Source organism: Leucoraja erinacea, chromosome 20 (assembly GCF_028641065.1).
Source record: "Leucoraja erinacea ecotype New England chromosome 20, Leri_hhj_1, whole genome shotgun sequence".
Classification (NCBI taxonomy): Eukaryota; Metazoa; Chordata; class Chondrichthyes; order Rajiformes; family Rajidae; genus Leucoraja; species Leucoraja erinaceus.
Window position 1 is genome coordinate 24,536,815 of NC_073396.1, and position 22,455 is coordinate 24,559,269.

A 22,455-nucleotide genomic window follows, 5' to 3' on the forward strand; every position below is an offset into this window, starting at 1 on the left:
TCTTAGTCCCCTACCTGGTCGGAGAGGCGGGGAGCGGGCAATGCCTTACCGGTTCGCCGTGTAGTAAGCTCCGGAGCGCTGGGGCCGCCGACTCCCAACATCGCGGAGCTGCAGCCGCGGGCGGCGCCGGTTGTAGCTCCGATCCCGGCGAACTCTACCCCTGGCTGCGCGTCGTCCCAATCCAGCGCCACCCCGCGAATGCTGTTGGGAGTCGGCGGCCACAGTGCTCCGGAGCTTACCGCACGGCGACCCGGTAAGGCATTGCCCACTCCCCGCACATTGCGGGGCTGCGGGCGTCCGGCCGCGGGCCGCGCTGGATTTGGAGCGACGCGCAGCCAGGGGTAGAGTTCGCCGGGGTCAGAGCTCCAACCGGCGCCGCCCGCAGCCCCAGCGATGTTGGGAGTCGGCGGCCACAGCGCTCCGGAGCTTACTGCACGGCGACCCGGTAAGGCATTGCCCACTCCCCGCCTCTCCGACCAGGTAGGGGACTAAGAATTAAAGTTTCCCACTACACCCCCCCCCCCCCCCCCCCCCACCACATAAAATCCCTCCAAACTAACTGACTAACATTTAAGCAATGATTTACAATGATTCCCCGGTCTCTGGGGAGGAGGCAGCCGCTCCAGACTTTTCAAGCCGCCCGCGCTACCTACCTAATCTACGCTAAAAATCTTCCATTCCGAAATCCCAAAAATTCCGAAATCCGAGAAGTGTCTGGTCCCAAGGCTTTCAGATAAAAGGTTGTGCACTTGTATCTATAATAATGCACCAGAGTACCAATAAGAACATTTGAAATAGAAGCAAAAGTAGCCGTTCAAACATTCATATATCTTCTGTATTTACTATCCTCTTAGCTGATCTGCTGTATGAACTGTATTAACAGGGCTCAAAATTAGCGGTTGCCCGGTTGCCAATGGCGACCTAAAGTGCCACCGGGCAACCTAAATGCCATGCTATTTTACCCGGCTTGGCAAACAACCGGGACACCTATCGTTTAATTCTGAGCGGGCCCCCCTCTCTATCTCCCTCTGTGTCACTTTCCGTCTCTGCCTGCCATCCGTGTCTGTGTCACGGTCTCGGGTCTCCGCTCTCCGCCTTGCCGAGACCGCTGAAAACCAACGCAGAATCACTCCCTGGAGCTGGAGTAACTCCCTGGAGTAACTCTTGCTTCTTGGTTTCCTAGTCCTCCAAAAAATTCCAAATGGAATTTAAACAGGAATGGACCCACCACCACCAAACTCCAAACTCTGAAAAGTAATAGCCTATTGCACTTTATCTGTGTATTTATTGTATATATATGGTCTATGGTATGTAGTAGCAATGTTACAACATTTTGAGATTAAAAAAATCAAGCCTGCAATTTATCCCATCAGATAAAGCAAAAAAAGGTTAATTTAATACCTAATTCACTTTCATATCTTCAGTACAGGTGCACAACCTTTTATCCGAAAGCCTTGGGACCAGACACTTGTCGGATTTCGGACATTTTCGGATTTCAGAATGGAAGATTTTTAGCGTAGATTAGGTAGGTAGCGCGGGCGGCTTGAAAAGTCTGGAGCTGCTGCCTCCTCCCGGGTGACCGGGAGACTCATTGCATAAATGTTAGTCAGTTAGTTTGGAGGGATTTTATGTGGTGGTGGTGGAGTCGGGGTGAAGGGGGAAACTTTAATTCTTAGTCCCCTACCTGGTCGGCGACTCCCAACCTCGCGGAGCTGGGGGCTCCGTCCGGCCGCGGGCGGCGCCGGTTGGAGCTCCGACCCCGGCAACTCTACCCCTGGCTGCGCGGCTCCAAATCCAGCGACGCTCCGCGATGTTGTGTGTCGGCGGCCACAGCGCTCCGGAGCTTGCCGCACGGCGACCCGGTAAGGCATTGCCCGCTCCCCGCTGCTTTCCCAGCGCTGCGACGCTGCCGACTCCCGACATTTGCGGAGCTGGGGCGTCCGGCCGCGGGCCGCGCTGGATTTGGAGCGCCTCGCAGCCAGGGGTAGAGTTGCCGGGGTCGGAGCTAAAACTGGCGCCGCCCGCAGCCCCACCGGCCACAGCGCTGCGGAGCTTACTGCACGGCGACCCGGTAAGGCATTGACCGCTCCCCGCCTCTCCGACCAGGTAGGGGATTAAGAATTAAAGTTTACTCCTTCACCCCCCTTCACATAAAAGCCCTCCAAACTAACTGACTAACATTTAAGCAATGATTTACAGATGTTTAAGCGTCTCCCGGTCTCCAGGGAGGAGGCAGCCGCTACAGTAGTACAGACCTGGGTTGACCGTGGGTCGTTTTGGGTCAAGTTTGGCGCCAAACGCGAGCTTTGGTGCGCAGACGACATCTGGAAAAAATGGCCGGTTTTCGGAGCTTTTCGGTTTCTGGAACACCGGATAAAAGGTTGTGCACCTGTATTAAAAAAGCTATAGCCATTTTCATACTCGGAAATTAGCATTGCTTTTCCATTGACATAACACAAAAGCTGTGATCGAGGACAGTCAAAAGCCCATAACTTTCTTAAAAATTAAGAGAAACTGAATGAAATTTTCAGTTATTATAGATTGAAGCATTCTGAAACAAATATAAAACATCTTACTTGGATGACCTGAAATTAAAGCATATAATTAATTAGTGACCTAATTGTAGCTAATTACAAAATTGACCGTTGTGACGGAAATAGTAATAAACACCCAAACTGCCTTGAAAATTAAAAAATGTGATATTCTCAAGATCAGAACTTTAATATTATTGTATTATATGCTGTAAGTCTGTTACAGATAGGTAAATAAATTACAATTTCTAGCAATAGACCAAGTCTTTATGGAGAAGATCAGTTGCTAGCTGGTACATTGGCATATCATAATCAGTAGCATCATCATACTGCTCAGATTGTAACCAATAAGCAACTCTGTACACCTTGTTTTTCCTCAACTTTTCAATTTTGGCATTGTAAACTACAAGTTTTTGCTCTTCAAACCACGCATGACATGCCTTTCTGCCCACTACTTTCCCTTTAAGAATGTCCTATAGATCATCACATTTGGAGTAGTACAAATCCGGATAATCTCTGCGAATGCTGTCTAAATCAATCTCTTTTGATAAGCATTTGGATTGACAATTTTGCATTTCTTCTTCATCTGTTTAAAATGTAAAGGAAAAAAGACACTGAACAGCATTAACAGCAACAAGTTATTATTTGCAGTTTTAGAAAAAAGGTAGAAATGATAAAGTTAAACGCTAAAACAAATAGTAAATACCCAACAAAAAAATTCATATTCATCCACTTCATCTAATCAATTAAATTCATCTAAATTCTATTACTAGATATAAACGTCTATCCATTTCTTAAGAAGACAAACATTTTAAAAAGCCTAAGTATCCAAATAACAAACTAATCCCATTCACATAAGCATTCACAATATAACATGATATTTAAATCTCATGGACATATGCCAAATGGAAGGAATTTAATGTTTAATTCCCATAAATTAATCTAGAAACATCCACTTCCAATATAATCAAAATAATCACTTTTTGCATAATACATGTCACTAAAACTGTTGTGGATATCTGTCTATATATTAAGAGCGTGCGTGCGCGTGTGTGTGTGTCCATTTTCAGATATTTTTTCAGATCAGATTTTTGGCCTTTGGTCCGCCAAAACTACATGCTGAAATTGCGTGATTTTTTTCAATTTTGCTGGCGATTTCACTTTTACATTCGCTAATCCATTCCTCATTACATTTGGACATTGTTATGTACACATTTTAAAATAAAATCCTTTCCCCCCCCCCCCCCCCCCCCCCCCCCCCCCCCCCCCCCACATTCACTCATTTTAAAATTAAACGGGACACGAGCTGCTGACGTCACAATGCCACATGCCGACCAATCCAGGCCCACCTGCCTCCATGCCCCCCCCCCGTCGCTGTGGATTAAAGGTGTAGAGAGATCGAGAAGAGCTCCATTCAGCTGTAGCTTCTTTGTTCTACACATCTCGGGGCATCGACTCCTCACGCACTGAACCTTATCATCACTGTTGGCGCAGCTTATGAAGCCTTGCGTGCTCATTCCAGCTGTGGGTTTACAGAGTCAGAAGCCGCTTCTCTCTCTCTTCATTTGGCAGCCCGGCCCTCCACCCTCCAACCCCCACCCCCCCCCCCTGCCCGCACCATGCCAAGTACGCTCGCAACATGCCTCCTGCAGCTCGACTCCCGCCCGCCTGCTCCAACCCCTCCCCCAACCACCTCTCCCCCATCCTTCCCTTCCTCTCCCCCTTCACTCCCACTCACCCTCTCCCCCCAGACAGAGCAGAACGCCAGCTGTTGCCAGAACCACAGCCACAGTTTTTCAGCTTCTGGCAACTGTGCCCGACCGACCTGCTTCAGGGGAGAATTCCCGCCCGTGTGTGTGTGTGTGTGTGTGTGTGTGACTGTTTGGGGCGGGCACGCGCGCTCTACATTCAAGCAGACACTCTCATCTGTTTGTGGGGGCGGGTGCTTAGTGTGTGTGACGACACGCGCTCCTCCCGCCGAACTCCAGTCTTCACTGTGTGCCCCTCTCTCTGTGTGCCCCTCTCTCTGTGTGTCCCTCTCTCCGTGCCTCGGTGTCCCCACGCCCGCCCACCCGCTCCAACCCCCCCCCCCCCCCCCCCCCCCCCCCCCCCCCCCCCCCGTTGTTCAAATTGCGCAGAAATAACCAAAGATCCCATAGCGGCTAAAGGATCTTTGGAAAGAACGAGCGTTCTGCAGACCCGGAGGTGACCGTTCATAGCTGGCGCTCACTCACAGCTGCAAACCGAACTCCTTTGGAAAATAAGGTTTGTATCGATTATAATATTGCTTATAATATCGCTTATAATATCGATATCATCCCGCCCTGCCCCCAAAGGCCCCGAAGTCGCACGCACAGCCAGTGACAGATCTGCAGCGCCGCTGAAGGTAGGTTTTGTAACATCGCTATATATAGGACTTTTGACAAAGTTCACACTGAAGTTTCCTGTTACCCTGAAGTCTCGTGTTCTGTATTATGTTTACATATTTTGTTGTGCTGCAGCAAGCAAGAATTTAATTGTCCTATCCGGGACACATGACAATAAAACTCTCTTGACTCTTGACTTGGACTTAAGCAAAAAAGGGTTCTTGGGAAATAAGAGTTAACTTAAATTTAGTTGCGTTTGGTTGGGTAACTATGTTATGATGAAAATTATTCCATGCTTTAATTTTGTGGGGGAACTCCATGGAATAGCCAACATCTCTGGATAGAAGAAATTGGGTGACGTTTCCGGTAGAGACCCTTCTTTAGATTTCCTCTGGTTTTAGTGTTTTTAGTTTAATTTAAAGATACATTGTGGAAACAGACCCTTTGGCCCGCCGAGTCCAGGCCACATATATGTATAATATGTTTGTTGTGCAATATTTTTTCAAATGTCATGCTGAAGAGGGAACATATTGGATATTTGTGCAATTCTAAGCTGATGAGTTTTTGTGAGCCATTTCCATTTTCAAAATAGACTTTGGAATTTATAATGGAAACATTGGCAAATGTACAACACCAGGAAGTCTTTGTAAATAGGAAATGAGTCCAGATGTGAATTTTCTTTTAATATGCCTGTCAAACTCCTGTATTGCTCAGCAACTTAAAATCAAATGTCATCGTTGAGTCGAGTATGGATGATTGCGCAATTATATTAAGGAGATCATGTGAGCTATTTCTATCAACAAAATGGATTTTAGAATTTATAATGATGGAAACTTTGGAAGATATATGACACCAGGAAGTTTGTGTAAATGGACAATGAGCCCAGATGTTAATTTATTTTGTCGAAAAAACTACTGTATTGCTAAGCAAGTTAATATCAGATCTAATTTAGACAAATACAAAATGCTGGAGTAACTCAGCGGGACAGGCAGCATCTCTGGAGAGAAGCAATGGGTGACGTTTTGGGTCGAGACTCTTCTTCAGATCTAATTTAGTTCACTTCTGATTTTAAAAATGTAGGTCACTTCTGAATTTAAAATGATCATTTCTGATTCCTGATTCTAACTCAAATACCCACCTCTTTATCATTACCAACCTCTGGAGTAAATTAGGGTGCCAGTGATAAATCTAGATTTTGAACGGAACAGTTAAACATTAAATATTCAGTGGCCTCACTAGTATGGAAAAGCTGCTGGCCGGGCTGTTTATTGTACCAGGAAAGTATTAAAGATGTGAAAAAAAATGTGGTAGAAATTGGATCTTTTTTTATTTTTAAATAGCATTCCAGCTACAGAAACCCCCCAAAAACCCCTACTTATTCAAGTGTGTGTTTGAGCACTCGTTTTGAGTGGCATGATGTTTAAGGATGGATTGCAACATAAACCATTTTGGAATTACGTCACAACTAGTGAAAACCAGCTTAGTATTTTCCCATGAAGCTGCTTGTGTCTCTTTTAGTGGCTTTGTAGAACCAGAGTCTAGATTATAACAGCAACTGTTTGGAGATTTCATTATTCCTTTGTCTCAGTTGGAAATTGAGGTATCTTAGGGTTCTCCAGTTGTCTATTTCTTAATACAGGAAACTGTTGAAACGCCTTAACAACCATGCTGATCGTACTGTAACATCTGGAAGAATGGGGTTAGGAGAGATAGATCATGATCGAATGACAGTGGACTTAATGGGCCAAATGGCATAATTCTGCTCCTGTCATTTATGAACATGAATAATGCAGGATTATAACATAGCATATTCTGGGTTTCAGTTCATTTCCTATTGGGTTGCAGTTGAGTATCATGTTTGAGGCAATTATCTAAAGCGACTTTGAGTCCTTGAAAAGCGCTATACAAATAAAATGTATTGTTATTATAATCAAGGTTGGCGGCGCGACTCACTGTTGCAGCGGCCCCTACAGCCTGTCTGTCTTTTTTTTATTTTTTATTTTTTGTCTAGTTAAACATTTGTAAAAATCTCTTCCCTGTACGGGAGACCCGACCTTTTTCCTGTCGGGTCTCCGTTGTCGTTGGGCGCGCGGCCTCCAGCCTGAACGACCTGGAGGCTTCAGTCACGGAGCCTGCGGAGCTGCGGACTACTCACCATCGTGGGGCTGGCCGGCATTGGAGCGTGGGGAGTGGTGGTGACTCGCTGCTGCGGCCCGACCACGTAGCTCGGAGGCTCCAGCTGCAGTCGCAGGTCCGGTTGACTGTCGGGAAATCGGGAGCTCGCGGGTCCGGGGGGAGAGACAGCTTTCCGGAGCTCCCGCAACTAAACTTCTCCAGCCCGTGTCGCAGGGTTAGAACGACCCGGAGCGGGGCCGTACATCACCCGGCGCGGCTTCATGGCCGTGGGACATTCCAGCGCCCGCCGGGGGCTCCAACTTTGTGACATTTAGACCGGGAGCAGGGCCGTACATCGTCCCGCGCGGCCTAAAATGGCCGTGGGACTTATCATCGCCCGCCTGTAGCTTGGACATCGGGAGAGAAATGGAGAACAGGGGAGAGAAAAGACTTTGCCTTCCATCACAGTGGGTTCACTGTGATGGATGTTTTTGTAAATTGAATTGTGTGCATGTCTGTATGATATTGTCTTTGTTTGTATGGCTGTGGAAACGTAGTTTCGTTTGAGCCTCACTGAGGTTCAAATGACATGTAATAAATATTGATATTGATATTGATAAGATCATTCTTGTTTCAAGAGATTTGCGGCAATATATTCAGCATACACCGAAAATCATTCATTTGTTGAATTAGTTCTCAATTTCTACTCTATGGAAATGAATAAGGGGGAATGGATCTTGTAAAGCCAGACTTGGTTGGTTTTGCAACAGTTAATTGAGGATATCTGCTGAAGATTTTTTGTCTGCATGAAAATGAAAGGCATGCAAGTGTTTGGACACTTTGGCATTTTTGTGCAGGAGCACTATTACATTTATTCAACATCACAGTAAATGAAAACATTAGTCAGTTAACCTAGAGAAGCAAGCATGCGTGTGCGTGTCTCTCTCACACTCACTCTCACACTCACTCTCACTCTCACTCTCACACACACACACACACACACACACACACACACACACACACACACACACACACACACACACACACACACACACACACACATCTGGACACCATCTGGTTAATTCCTATTTTCTTCCAAACGAAAGGCCACAGCCTTCCCATTTTCACACATCCTCCTCACATTTTCCCCTGGAGGCGATAAACATCTTGCCGTCGCATTTCCACATATATTTCTGAACTTTTTGATCCTTGAAAATTTGAAAACAGCCCAAACTCACCCATTTTGTGGGGAAAAAATCTGACTGACATCACAATGCACTCGCAAGGCAGGACGGGACACTCTGGGAGGAAGGGTCACTCCAGCGCTTGTGGTGATCGAGGAGTGGCGCCGTCTGCCGACCGCCCCGTGCTCTGCGGCTGCCCCGCCGCGGGCCGAGCCCGGCGACTGGGCCTGGCCTGGGCTGGAGCCGAGCCTGGAGCTGGAGTAAGGGCCGAGCCCAGGGCTTGGGATGGGGCCGTGACCGGGGCCGATAAAGAAGCCGCCAGTGGAACCAAGGATGAGCCTGGGTCCAGGGTCTGACACGGTGAAGTCGGAACCTGCACTGGAGCCCAGGTGGCGGTCAAGCTGATGGCTGGAGGCTGCCGCTGGAACCAAGGACGAGCCTGGGCCAGGACTGGAGCCCAGGCGACGGCCGAGCTGACAGCTGGATGCTGCTGCTGCTGGAACCAAGGAAGAGCCTGGGTCCACAGCCAGGGCCAGGTCGAGTACGAGTTCCAGGCCCTGGCGCTGATCTATGACCTGGGTAGGTCCTAGAGCAGGGAATAGGAGTGAGGGGAGGAGGATGAGGGAAATGAGGAGATGGGGTAGGGTCTCTCCCCCCCCCCCTCCCTCCGTGCCCCTCTCCCCCTCCCTCTACCCTACCTCTGTACACCCCCCCTTCCCCCCCTCCTCTCTACCCCCTCCCCCCTCCCTCTCCTCTACCCCCTCCCCCTCCCTCTCTACCCCCTCCTTCTCAATACCGCTCCCTCTCTACCCCCTCCCTCTCTGCTCCCTCCCTCTCTGCTCCCTCCCTCTCTTCCCCCTCCCTCTCTACCCCCCTCCCCCTCCTTCTCTACCTCCACCCCCCCCCCCCCCCCTCTCTACCCCCCTCCCCCTTCCTCTCTACCCCCCTCCCCCTTCCTCTCTACCCCCCTCCCCCCCATCTCCCCCCCCTCTCTACCACCCCTCCCTCTCTAGGGAGTGGTGAGTATTAGGACCAATGTGTGAGTGGTGGAATATTGCATTCTGGGACCAGCCATCCCTTGTGACGCTTAATTGACCTGATTAAGCTTCTGAGTCAACTTAACAAAAGCTTGTTCCATTTTATTTAGCAAAGTTGGTTTAAAATGATAGGCCATTAATTTTCTTAATATCTTGCGGAATAAATATCTGGCCCTCTTAAAGTGTAAGTGTTTACTTTTGAATTGGATTTTTAAAAATCCAATTGTTTCCTTTTTCATTTCGAATTGGATTAAAAAAAAAATAAAAAGTCCAATTGACTATAGCATGTTAATATTGGCGCAGATGCTCAATAATCCAAAGTAATTTCATGTGGTAATGTTGATGGGAAAACTTCTCAACCACATTACATTTCAACATTATTCATTTTCATTATTTTCATCAGTATATATTTAAAATAATGGAATTGGTACTATTGCAGCTCAATGTATTCCTAAAATGTAGATGATTGAAATTATTGTTGGTTCAGCTGATCTAAAATGCCGTTATTTATAGATGTTTATTTTCGCAGGTTATTTGCCAAAACTGAGATTTCGCTTTGAGTGGAAATGATTTCACCAACAGGCACGCAACAGGCATTGAAATATACAAAGATCTTCAGTGGTGTTCTCAGCAATAGTTGTTGGATGTGAAAATCATTGAATACCATTGAGTAACTGGAGAAAAACCTTTTCTGATCAATTACGTCTTGACGAGGTTCATCATGACTACATCAGCTATTAGACGGCAAATGAAAAACATTGTGAACAATTATTCTGAAGCTGAAATTAAAGTGCGTGAGGCAACTTCGAATGACCCTTGGGGACCCTCTAGTTCCTTAATGACCGAAATTGCAGATCTAACCTATAACGTTGTGGCATTTTCAGAAATAATGAGTATGATATGGAAGCGTCTCAATGATCATGGCAAGAATTGGCGGCATGTTTACAAGGCTCTGACGCTGTTAGACTATATGATAAAAACTGGATCTGAAAGAGTTGCACAACAGTGTAAGGAAAATATATTTGCTATTCAGACCTTGAAAGACTTTCAGTACATTGATCGTGATGGTAAAGATCAAGGTATAAATGTACGTGAGAAGTCAAAACAGCTTGTCACTTTGTTGAAGGATGACGAAAGGCTCAAGTCCGAGAGAAGCCAAGCTCTTAAAACAAAAGAACGTATGGCTCAAGTGGCAACAGGAGTAGGAAGCAATAATCAAATTACTTTTGGTCGTGGGTCTAGCCAGCCTAACCTGTCCACCAGTTATTCAGAACACGAGTATGGAAAATCAGGAGGATCACCTGCTTCATATCATGGCTGTGAGTAAACCTTTTTCAATTTTGTGCATCTTTTTTTGCTGTTTCTTGATGAACATTGCATCCTTACATTTACTATTTAATTTTATGGTTTTCATTATGGTGACTATATAGTTGAAATTGTACATTTTCTATTGTGTGTTATGGCACCATGGCATCATATTGAGGAAACATTGAATGAAAATAATAAACTATTAAAATGCATTATTAAGCAAAAGCTTGTTTTAAATGAGAATGCCAAAGGAAACTTAGGGAAAATACTCCAAATTACATTTATGTAAAACATTGTAAGACATTTTCAAAGGAATTCTGATGGTGATCTAAAGGGACGTTGCAACACAGAAAAGACCAGGACGACGGGTTGAGCACAGAAATAGTCAGTTGCACAGAAACCGGTCCTTCAGCCCACCATGTCCGTACCAAACTATTTGTACATCTACAATCATCCTATTTGCCCACATTAAGTTTGTATTTTAATTGTAACTGGCTCCACCACCATCTCAGGCAGTGAGTTCCAGATATCAACCACTTTTTGATTTAAAACATCTTTCCACATAAATCACCCTTTAAAATTGTTTCCAGTCACTTTAAACCTACACCCTCTTGTTTATTTAGTACTCGTGCCTTGGGGAAATGATTCTTGGCTATCTACCTTGTCTATGCCCCCTACAAATTTTATATAATTCCATCTGGTCACCTTTCGTCTCCTTCATTCCAGGGGAAAACAAACCCAGCCTATCCAAATTCTCCCTATAATTAAAGTCCTCCAGTCCAGGTTATGTGCTTGTGAATCTACTCTACAAATGCACTATCTCCAACACAACTTGCAGCTTTCTGTCCATATAAATAGTACTGTCCTTTTCTTCTTCCTTCCAAAGAACAATCACTCTTGGTTTACCAAACTTTTGCATAAATCACCTAAACAAGTCATTTTTTCTGTACATTTTTGTATTTTTGTCTCTCTACTTGCTGTCTGTATATATGGCAGACATGTATTGGCTTTCTTTCCACTGTCATTTATATATATATATATATATACAGTAGACTGTTGCAGTTCCAGCACTGATCACAGTGGTATTCACTACTTCCAGGATGCCGGTCTGAAAATGACCCTCTTTACTTTCTATTCTCTGCTTTTGCCTGTTAGCCAACCCTGTAAACATGTTAGACAATGCGAATAATTGAAAATGTAAATCATGGTACTGATTTATTGGAGGTATTGTAGGAGTGTCTAGTCTGGTAAACAGATAGCGTTTAGGATAGTTATTATTTATTTCAAATAATAGTTAATTCCCATCAATGAAGTTAATATGCAGAACTGTAGAGCGTAACTATAATTTCCTCAGTATTAAAAAGCTGGAGAATCCTATCTAATATATGCCATGGGCACTCTTAAAATTACATTCATATTCTTGAGGATCGATCATATCACATGAAGGTGGTATTAAACTAGAGAAGTGTATCTGTCTATTCATATCCTGCCTTTATTTTGAAGAAGAACATATTCTTAATTCTTGAGTCTTCTGGACCCTGCTTTTTATGTCGCTGGCAACCTGTTCCAACTGCTTTTTGCTGCAGAAGTCTCTTCTAATAATCAATGGAGAGAAATGTTTTTTGGAGAACTGGGGCCAAACAATTTATTTTACAATTGCACTTTTTTGTTTTGGACGTGACACCGTTCCAAATGGGGAACTCTTTCTAAAAATTATCTGTGATAACATCTTATTTAATGATTAAATGGGACCATGTTGTTTACTTCAATATATGATACAGCACAAAAAGTTGCTGTTTTGCTCGTTGATTGGTAGGGCCTCTTCATTTTGTCTCGCTTCTGATAGTCTTTCCAAACCCTTATCAAAAGTGTTTCCTTTTAATATATTTACCTATTCTTGTTTGAAAGTTGCCATTTAGTATTCCTTCACTTTTCCTTTGGGCAATGAATTCCAGATCATAACTCCCTAGTTTATTTGTCAATCACTTTAAGTTTTGCCAACTCTATTTTTAGAAGGCAGAAGAGTTAGTAAGTTTCCCTTTATTTCTACCTGTTGAGAATCATAAATGGCTTGAATATAAATGTTAAACATGCACTGAGAACAGCTTCAGCTTTTTTGGTTCATCGACTTTGCTGAAGTCCCTCAGCATTGGTGCTTGTTAGAATAAATTTTCACTTCTAAGCATTGCAAGCATTATCTGTTTTTATTTCAGATTTCCTCTGCACCTTCCCTAAGGTCTGGACGTCCTTCATAAAGTATGTACACAATTGAACAGCCAATCTCAATGGAGATCTACCCAGCATTTCATAGGGGTTAATATAACTTTCTCATTTTTGTACGGCATATTAATAAAAGCCAATGTTTTTGGCAGTTTTATCAACACAACCTGCAAATTTGAATATATGTTCCCTTTGATCCTGCAAACATGCTACTTTTTCTCTTATTCTCTAGCAATGAGCAGATATTTTTCATCAATGTGCTGGGACGGGAAATAGCGTAGGCCTCGTGTCAGCAGGCAAGCCAAGCCAAGTTAGCATGTGACATTAATGCTGAATTTCCTCCATATATCCTATCTGATCTGAGTATTTACAGTTTTCCATTTTATTTTAGATTTCCAACAGCTGCAGGGTTTGAATTTCCACACTTATTTCTCTATATTTATATAGAGTAAATTATATCATAATTAAATCTACATATTTCCACCTCATCATATTGCTTGATTCTGTCACATAGAAACATAGAATTGAGGTGCAGGAGTAGGCCATTCGGCCCTTCGAGCCTGCACCGCCATTCAATATGATCATGGCTGATCATCCAACTCAGTATCCTGTACCTGCCTTCTCTCCATACCCTCTGATTCCCTTAGCCACAAGGGCCACATCTAACTCCCTCTTAAATATAGCCAATGAACTGGCCTCGACTACCCTCTGTGGCAGAGAGTTCCAGAGATTCACCACTCTCTGTGTGAAAAAAGTTCTTCTCATCTTGGTTTTAAAGGATTTCCCCCTTATCCTTAAGCTGTGACCCCTTGTCCTCGACTTCCCCAACATCGGGAGCAATCTTCCTGCATCTAGCCTGTCCAACCCCTTAAGAATTTTGTAAGTTTCTATAAGATCCCCTCTCAATCTCCTAAATTCTAGAGAGTATAAACCAAGTCTATCCAGTCTTTCTTCATAAGACAGTCCTGACATCCCAGGAATCAGTCTGGTGAACCTTCTCTGCACTCCCTCTATGGCAATAATGTCCTTCCTCAGATTTGGAGAAAAAAAAACTGTACGCAATACTCCAGGTGTGGTCTCACCAAGACCCTGTACAACTGCAGTAGAACCTCCCTGCTCCTATACTCATCTTTTTGCTATGAAAGCTAACATACCATTCGCTTTCTTCGCTGCCTGCTGCACCTGCATGCCTACTTTCAATGACTGGTGTACCATGACACCCAGGTCTCGCTGCATCTCCCCTTTTCCTAATCGGCCACCATTTAGATAATAGTCTGCTTTCCTGTTTTTGCCACCAAAATGGATAACCTCACATTTATCCACATTATACTGCATCTGCCAAACATTTGCCCACTCACCCAGCCTATCCAAGTCACCTTGCAGTCTCCTAGCATCCTCCTCACAGCTAACACTGCCCCCCAGCTTAGTGTCATCCGCAAACTTGGAGATATTGCCTTCAATTCCCTCATTCAGATCATTAATATATATTGTAAATAGCTGGGGTCCCAGCACTGAGCCTTGCGGTACCCCACTAGTCACTGCCTGCCATTGTGAAAAGGACCCGTTTACTCCTACTTTGCTTCCTGTTTGCCAGCCAGTTCTCTATCCACATCAATACTGAACCCCCAATGCCGTGTGCTTTAAGTTTGTATACTAATCTCTTATGTGGGACCTTGTCAAAAGCCTTCTGGAAGTCCAGATACACCACATCCACTGGTTCTCCCCTATCCACGCCACTAGTTACATCCTCGAAAAATTCTATAAGATTCGTCAGACATGATTTACCTTTCGTAAATCCATGCTGACTTTGTCCAATGATTTCACCACTTTCCAAATGTGCTGCTATCCCATCTTTAATAACTGACTCTAGCAGTTTCCCCACTACTGATGTTAGACTAACTGGTCTGTAATTCCCCGTTTTCTCTCTCCCTCCCTTCTTAAAAAGTGGGGTTACGTTTGCTACCCGCCAATCCTCAGGAACTACTCCAGAATCTAAAGAGTTTTGAAAGATTATTACTAATGCATCCACTATTTCTGGAGCTACTTCCTTAAGTACTCTGGGATGCAGCCTATCTGGCCCTGGGGATTTATCGGCCTTTAATCCATTCAATTTACCCAACACCACTTCCCGGCTAACCTGGATTTCACTCAATTCTTCCAACTGCTTTGACTCGCGGTCCCCTGCTATTTCCGGCAAATTATTTATGTCTTCCTTAGTGAAGACGGAACCAAAGTAGTTATTCAACTGGTCCGCCATATCCTTGTTCCCCATGATCAACTCACCTGTTTCTGACTGCAAGGGACCTACATTTGTTTTAACTAATCTCTTTCTTTTCACATGTCTATTAAAACTTTTGCAGTCAGTTTTTATGTTCCCTGCCTGTTTTCTTTCATAATCTATTTTTCCTTTCCTAATTAAGCCCTTTGTCCTCCTCTGCTGGTCTCTGAATTTCTCTCAGTCCTCCATGCTGCTTTTTCTGGCTAATTTGTATGCATCATCCTTCGCTTTGATACTATCCCTGATTTCCCTTGTTATCCATGGATGCACTACCTTCCCTGATTTATTCTTTTGCCAAATTGGGATGAACAATTTTTGTAGTTCATCCATGCAGTCTTTAAATGTCTTCCATTGCATATCCACCGTCAACCCTTTTAGAATTAATTGCCAGTCAATCTTGGCCAATTCACGTCTCATACCCTCAAAGTTACCTTTCTTTAAGTTCAGAACCATTGTTTCTGAATTAACAATGTCACTCTCCATCCGAATGAAACTCAACCATATTATGGTCACTCTTGCCCAAGGGGGCACGTACAACAAGACTGCTAACTAACCCTTCCTCATTACTCAATACCCAGTCTAAAATAGCCTGCTCTCTCGTTGGTTCCTCTAATGTTGATTTAGATAACTATCCCGCAAACATTCCAAGAAATCCTCTTCCTCAGCACCCCTGCCAATTTGATTCACCCAATCTATATGTAGATTGAAGTCACCCATTATAACTGTTTTGCCTTTGTCGCACGCATTTCTAATTTCCTGTTTGATACCATCTCCAACTTCACTACTACTGTTAGGTGGCCTGTACACAACACCCACCAGCATTTTCTGCCCCTTAGTGTTTCGCAGCTCTACCCATACCGATTCCACATCCTCCAAACTAATGTCCTTCCTTTCCATTGCGTTAATCTCCTCTCTAATCAGCAACGCTACCGCACCTCCTTTTCCTTTCTGTCTATCCCTCCTGAATATTGAATATCCCTGGATGTTCAGCTCCCAGCCTTGGTCACCCTGGAGCCATGTCTCCGTTATCCCAACTATATCATAGTCATTAATAGCTATCTGCACATTCAACTCATCCACCTTATTACGAATGCTCGTTGCATTGAGACACAAAGCCTTCAGGCTTGTTTTTACAACACTCTTACCCCTTATACAATTATGTTGAAAAGTGGCCCTTTTTGATTTTTGCCCTGGTTTTGTCTGCCTGCCACTTTTACTTTTCACCTTGCTACCTATTGCTTCTACCCTCATTTTACACCCCCCTCTGTCTCTACGCTCGCACATTTAAGAAACCCTTTCCCTTTAACTCCATCCTCCACTATCCCATTCGACACCCCACCCCCCTTATTCAGTTTAAAACCACCCGTGTAGCAGTGGCAAACCTGCCTGCCAGAATGCTGGTCCCACACCTGTTAAGATGCAATCCGTCCCTTTTGTACAGTTCCCCCTTACCCCAAAACAGATCCCAGTGATCTAAGAATCTAAATCCCTGCCCCGTGCACCAGTTCCTCAGCCACACGTTCAGGTCCCGTATCTCCCTGTTCCTGCTCTCGCCAGCACGAGGAACTGGAAGCAAACCGTAGATAACAACCCTGGAGGTCCTGCTTTTCACATTTTTCCGAGTTCTCTAAAGTCATGCTGCAGAATATTCATCCCCTTCTTTCCGACATCGTTTGTGCCGACATGCACTACCACTTCCGGATGTTTACCTTCGTCTTTGAGGGTTTACCTCATTAATTGCTAACCCCACTTTTTATTCCTGGACTCAAATATTGCAATACAGTCATGCCTAGCCTTGATTATTTGAATATAAGACATAAGCAGGAGTACATCATTCAGTTTCTCCTGCCTGTTGTGCACTCAGTCTGCCCATGGTTTCTACACTAAATTGCCAATTAATTTTAGATATTTTAAGTCCATCAAACTCTTTCATGAACATCTGCAGCTCTTATGTAGAAATTCCAAAGATTCACTCCTAGTTGATGAGTTTCTTTTTTCATCTGAATTCTGAATGGCTGAGACCATGACCCATTGTTCTAGGTACTCGAGCCCGGAGAAATTCCACCTCTGTTATTACCTTGTGAAATCCTTAAGAATTTTGTACACTACATTTTGGTTTAGAGATACAGCATGGAAACAGGCCCTTTGGCCACAGACAGTCCTCCAACCATCATTCACCTGTTAGTACACTTACATTTTTCATTCACCTAAACTTGAGCAAGACCCAACCTGCATAATCTTTCCTCGTATGACAAACATATCAGGAATCGATCTGATAAGTCTTAATTACATCTGACATCAATACATTAACCCTTAGTGATTTGTGTAAAGGACATCTAGTTTCTTTTAAACACCGTCTCTCATTGTTTAAAATATCCCACCTTTTTAGCCAATTATCAAATTTTTACACATTATATTTCCGCGCCAACCTTGCCAGTTCAATTTATTTGTCTTTGTGCAATGAAACCTTTCTGTATTTTCTTCACAGCCACACTACTACTAGATTCTGGATATATGAATTCTGAAAGTAATCAGTAAATAAAGCAGCATCTGTGGCAAAAGAAACAGATTCTGCCTGACCTGCTAAAATTTTTTAGAGTTTTATAGTCCCAGCACGACTTCCTTGCTTTTGTATTCTGTACCTTAAATGAATTAAGAAAGGTAATTTCATATGCTTTCTTAACCACCTTAACTACCCATTATGTTAAGGATTTGAGGTTATGCTTTCCAAGATCTCTATAATTCTGTACATTTAGTATCTTATCATCTTGCCTTGTTTGCATTCCCCAAATATGTTCTCTTAGATTTCTCTGGAGAAGATCCCAATTGCCACTTTTATGCCTCCCCACCTCCCCTAATCCATTGATTTTGTGCAACCTAGTGATGACTTTTGGGTTGCATTAAACTTGACACGAGATCAAAGTGATTTTGAGGATGTTGACAAGAACGGGATTGCAAAGGAAGGATAAGAAGAATAAAAATCTTCTTTGAGGATGATTGTTGCTTTGGATTTGTTGGCCTTATTCTGGGAAGGATAAGACATTGCAGAAACAGTTTAAGTCTCCAATTAACTTGTCCAGTATAGTTTCCAGGCCCACTTCTTTCAAGGGCTTTATAAGCATGGTCAATTTTTGTTATTCATGTTCTCATTTAAATCACTGCATATGCCTATTGAACTTGAATTTATAATGTGCCTTAATATTCTTAATGCCTTGGAGGTTGCATCTGATATTGCAGGTTTTTTGTATGGAGGACAAAGAAAGTGCGTTATTTGAGAATACCTCTAATCCTAGTTCTTTTGCCAAATTTTTAATTACTGAGTCTCGTATGTTGTGCAGTCCCAAATGTTATTATTGCTCCTAACAAGTGCCTTGAGATTTCTTATATAAATGTATTTTCCTCCCACAAGGATCTTTTTAGTACAAAGTGAAATCAGAAGGGTATATTTTGAGTAGTTGATATATCTGATTTGGGTTACCAGAGATGGTGGGCAGTTAGATAGAATTACTACTTAAGAAACATTTAAGCAAGCACTTAAAAAGGCCCGGCATAGGAGGATATGGTCTTAATATGAGCAAATGGATTAGCTTCCTGCTATCCACTCCCCACATGCTCAAGCTTTCCTGGGTCAGGCTGCATCAATGGAAATAGAAAAGGTTAACATTTCAAATCCGAAACCCTTGGCTGGAATGGGAAAAGAAAAAAAACATCAGTTTTCAATATCACAAAGGCAGGGGAGGACAGGTAGCCAAAGGAAGTATCTGTGGGTGAGGCCAAATGATGTATTGTAGCATAGAGATTCAGATTGGGGGTTTTTTGTCCATGCTATGTGTTTCCATTAGCAGTACCACACTATGAGATGGGTCCAACAGATAGGAAAAGAAAACTGCACAGAAACTACACTTTCCCTTGCAACCGCAAGAGATGCTACATGTGTCGCTTTACCTCCCCCCTCGACTACATTCAAAGACCCAAGCAGTCGTTCCAGGTGCGACAAAGGTTCACCTGCACCTCCTCCAACCTCATCTATTGCATCCGCTGCTCTAGATGTCAGCTGATCTACATCGGTGAGACCAAGCGTAGGCTTGGCGATTGTTTCGCCGAACACCTCCGCTCGGTCCGCAGTAACCAACCTGATCTCCCTGTGCTTCAGCACTTCAACTCCCCCTCCCATTCCGCCCCACCCTGCATCAGTCTGAAGAAGGGTTATGGCCCAAAACGTTGCCTATTTCCTTTGCTCCATAGATGCTCCCGCACCCGCTGAGTTTCTCCAGCACTTTTGTCTACCTTCGATTTTCCAGCATCTGCAGTTCCTTCTTGAGCAAATAAATAAATTATGGGTCTTTGTCCCAAAAATTATGGAGGGGACTGTATCTTTCCCTCTCAGCCCAATTCTCCTGCCTTCTCCCCATATCCCTGACACCCATACTAAAAATATTAATTGACTTGGCCTCCACAGCCTTCTGTGGCAATGAATTCCACACATTCGCCACCTTCTGGCTAAAGAAATTCCTTCTCATGTCTATTCTAAAAGTATGTCCTTTTATATTGAGGCTATGGCCTCTATTCCTAGACTTTCCACCAGTGGAATCATTCTCTCCACATCCACTCCATCTAGGCCTTTCACTATTCGGTAAGTTTCAACGGGGTCCTCCCTTCATCCTTCTAAATAAACTCCAGTAAGTACAGGCCCAGTGCCGTCAAACCCTCATTATATGTTAACCCGGTCATTCTCATAAACATAGAAACATAAAAGCATAGAAAATAGGTGCAGGAGTAGGCCATTTGGCCCTTCGAGCCTGCACCGCCATTCAATATGATCATGGCTGATCATCCAACCTCATCTATATATCCTGTACCTGCCTTCTCTCCATACTCCCTGATCCCTTTAGCCACAAGGGCCACATCTAACTCCCTCTTAAATATAGCCAATGAACTGGCCTCAACTACCTTCTGTGGCAGAGAGTTCCAGAGATTTACCACTCTCTGTGTGAAAACCTCCTTTTTACCCTCTCCAATGTGAGCACATAACATTCCTCAGATATGGGGCCCATAAATGTTCATAACACTTCAATTGTGGTCTGATCAGTGCCTTATAAAGCCTCAGCATTACATCCCTGTTATTTTATACTCCAGCCTCTCAAAATAAATGCTAGCATTGCATTTGCCTTCTTTACTACCTATTTGACTTGCAAATTAACTTTTTGGGAATCCTGTGCCAGCACTCCCAAATCCCTTTGCACCTCCAATTTCTGAATTCTCTCCCCATTTAGAAAATAGCCTACGCCTTTATTCCTACTGCCAAATGCATGACTCCACACGTTGCTACACTGTATTCCATCTGTCACTTTTTTGCCCACTCTCGCAACCTGTCCAAGTCCTTCTGCAGAGTCCCTGCTTTCTCTACTCAACCTGCTGCTCCATCTATCTTCGTATCATCTGCAAACTTGGCCGCAAAGCCTTTAATTCCCTGCACTACCTGAACTTTCTCTGTAGCTGTTACACCTTATGCACTTTTCTTTTATACTACCTGATCTCCTCATATAAGGTATGATTTGGCTGGATAATATGCATAACAAAGTTATTAATTGTATCTCTAAACTAATAGTTTACTCTTAATATCCTGCATTAGTCATCTTTCTCAAGAAATTAATTCCCATCAATTAACAAGGACCATAAAGTGATACTAAGCGAAATATCACGATTAATGGGCAGAGTCTTCGGCAGTCTTTTTACTCTTCCCTGGTATTCTCTTGATTTGTCTGTCATAATTTCCCATATTTAAGAACTTTTTCCAAGCTTTGGTCATTAACCATGCTTTCCACCAAGATCTTGGTCAGTTTTTGACTCCCTTTCCTTTGCTCAGTCAATTATCTTTTCATATTTCCATTTGTGAAATATTTTGATGTTTTTTCTCTACTAAGGATGTGTGTTTTGAGTATAACTTTCCACAGACATGATAAACCTCTTGCAATGGAGGAAGGCCAACAGTGTAATAGCTCAGTCACGTACTCTAGTAACTTATTCAGTTATGAGAGTAAAAGTTATACAGACTTTTAATTGTCAGACGTCTAGCCCAAAAACTGAACAGGAATGCAAATAACATTTTATTTAGTGATTCCAAGTAATTGTTTAGTAAACTTGCACAGTTTTGTGCAACAGTGTAGGGTACATTTATAAAGTATTTTATCTATCATAAACAATTGCTTATAATTCATAACTAGTGTGCTAAGCTAAGGGCGTCTTTCTTTTAAATTTATCTGCAAAACTGAGGCCATGAGCATGGGAAATATTAAACATGAGAAAGTTCCCCTCATGGCCATTACTGAATCTAAATTTCTAGTTAATATTAAAGCCCAAATTTACTTGTAAACTATTTTTTAATGTGGATTAAGTGCATCTTATTTTGGCATGAGTATGTTCTCAGGTTGTGTTCTGCTTCCTTTACAATGGATGTATTTTAACTGTATTTTAAGCTGTTGACAGTATCCCATTACGGATAATTGTTTGGTAAAGATGCTGGTTCATACCATTTCTGATAGCTGTAGTGCAATATACAATCGAGTCCTATTTTTGATCTTTAGCATTGGTGTATTTGTTTCTTTTTAGCAACCTCTCCACGAGCTTCATCAGAGTTGGAACAGGCCAGACCACAAACAAGTGGAGAGGAAGAACTTCAGCTGCAATTGGCATTGGCCATGAGTAGGGAAGCAGCAGAACAGGTAATCTTCACCATTCCAACATCCTGGTATGTTATTATTGTCAATCAGATTTGTGATCCTATGTAATAGGAACGTATTTGCTGATGCCTATGCATGACATGTAAGGTTATTATATTTTAACAGGTTACATATTTTTTGCAAGTCTTGAGTTTCATAAGGCTTGGGGACTCCAGGAAATACACCAGAGTCTTTTAAGGCACCTTAAAAGCAGTTTTTTGATGGATTTATTGCTCCCCAGTTATTTTATACAAAAACAAAGCTTGTGAAATTCTATCATATTGGCAAGCAAATTGATGAATGCTTTCCTTTTGATAAGGAAGCACTGAGACTAGTTTTCAGATTCATGCAGAAACACCCTGTGCAAGAAACAGAAAATAATGTGAAAATCCTACCTTTTTTTTTTTTCTCCTACCTGCCTTCTGTTGCAGTTCTCTCTCTTTCCGATTCTTAATTTCTATTTCAGATCCTTTTGTGTACTCTGTTTAATTCCTGGCTGTTCTACCTTCCTACGCTTGGTAAATTTCCCACTGCTATCCAATATGCAGTGGTTTGCAGGATTCTTGGAGCTCAGTGGAAAGAATCCCAGCTTCAAGGACGGGCTAGTTCTACAGGTTCCATTAACAACTTAGGTAGGCAATCATTGGTAAAATTGATTGACCAATTTAAGTATAGGTTGATGTTGTCAGATATTAAA

The 22,455-nt window shown here is 43.1% G+C and overlaps 1 protein-coding gene across 3 annotated transcripts in view; it reads left to right on the forward strand.

Annotated features, from left to right (window-relative positions):
- Positions 1 to 22,455, forward strand: part of epn2 (epsin 2) — a 65,250-nt gene that overhangs the window by 19,353 nt on the left and 23,442 nt on the right. For all 3 annotated transcript variants that reach the window (XM_055651684.1, XM_055651683.1, XM_055651682.1), the window contains exons 2-3: positions 9,763 to 10,552; positions 21,649 to 21,761. In XM_055651684.1, the coding sequence (XP_055507659.1) occupies positions 9,955 to 10,552; positions 21,649 to 21,761 (711 nt within the window). In that variant the 5' untranslated portion in view covers positions 9,763 to 9,954. The remainder of the gene's footprint in view (positions 1 to 9,762; positions 10,553 to 21,648; positions 21,762 to 22,455) is intronic.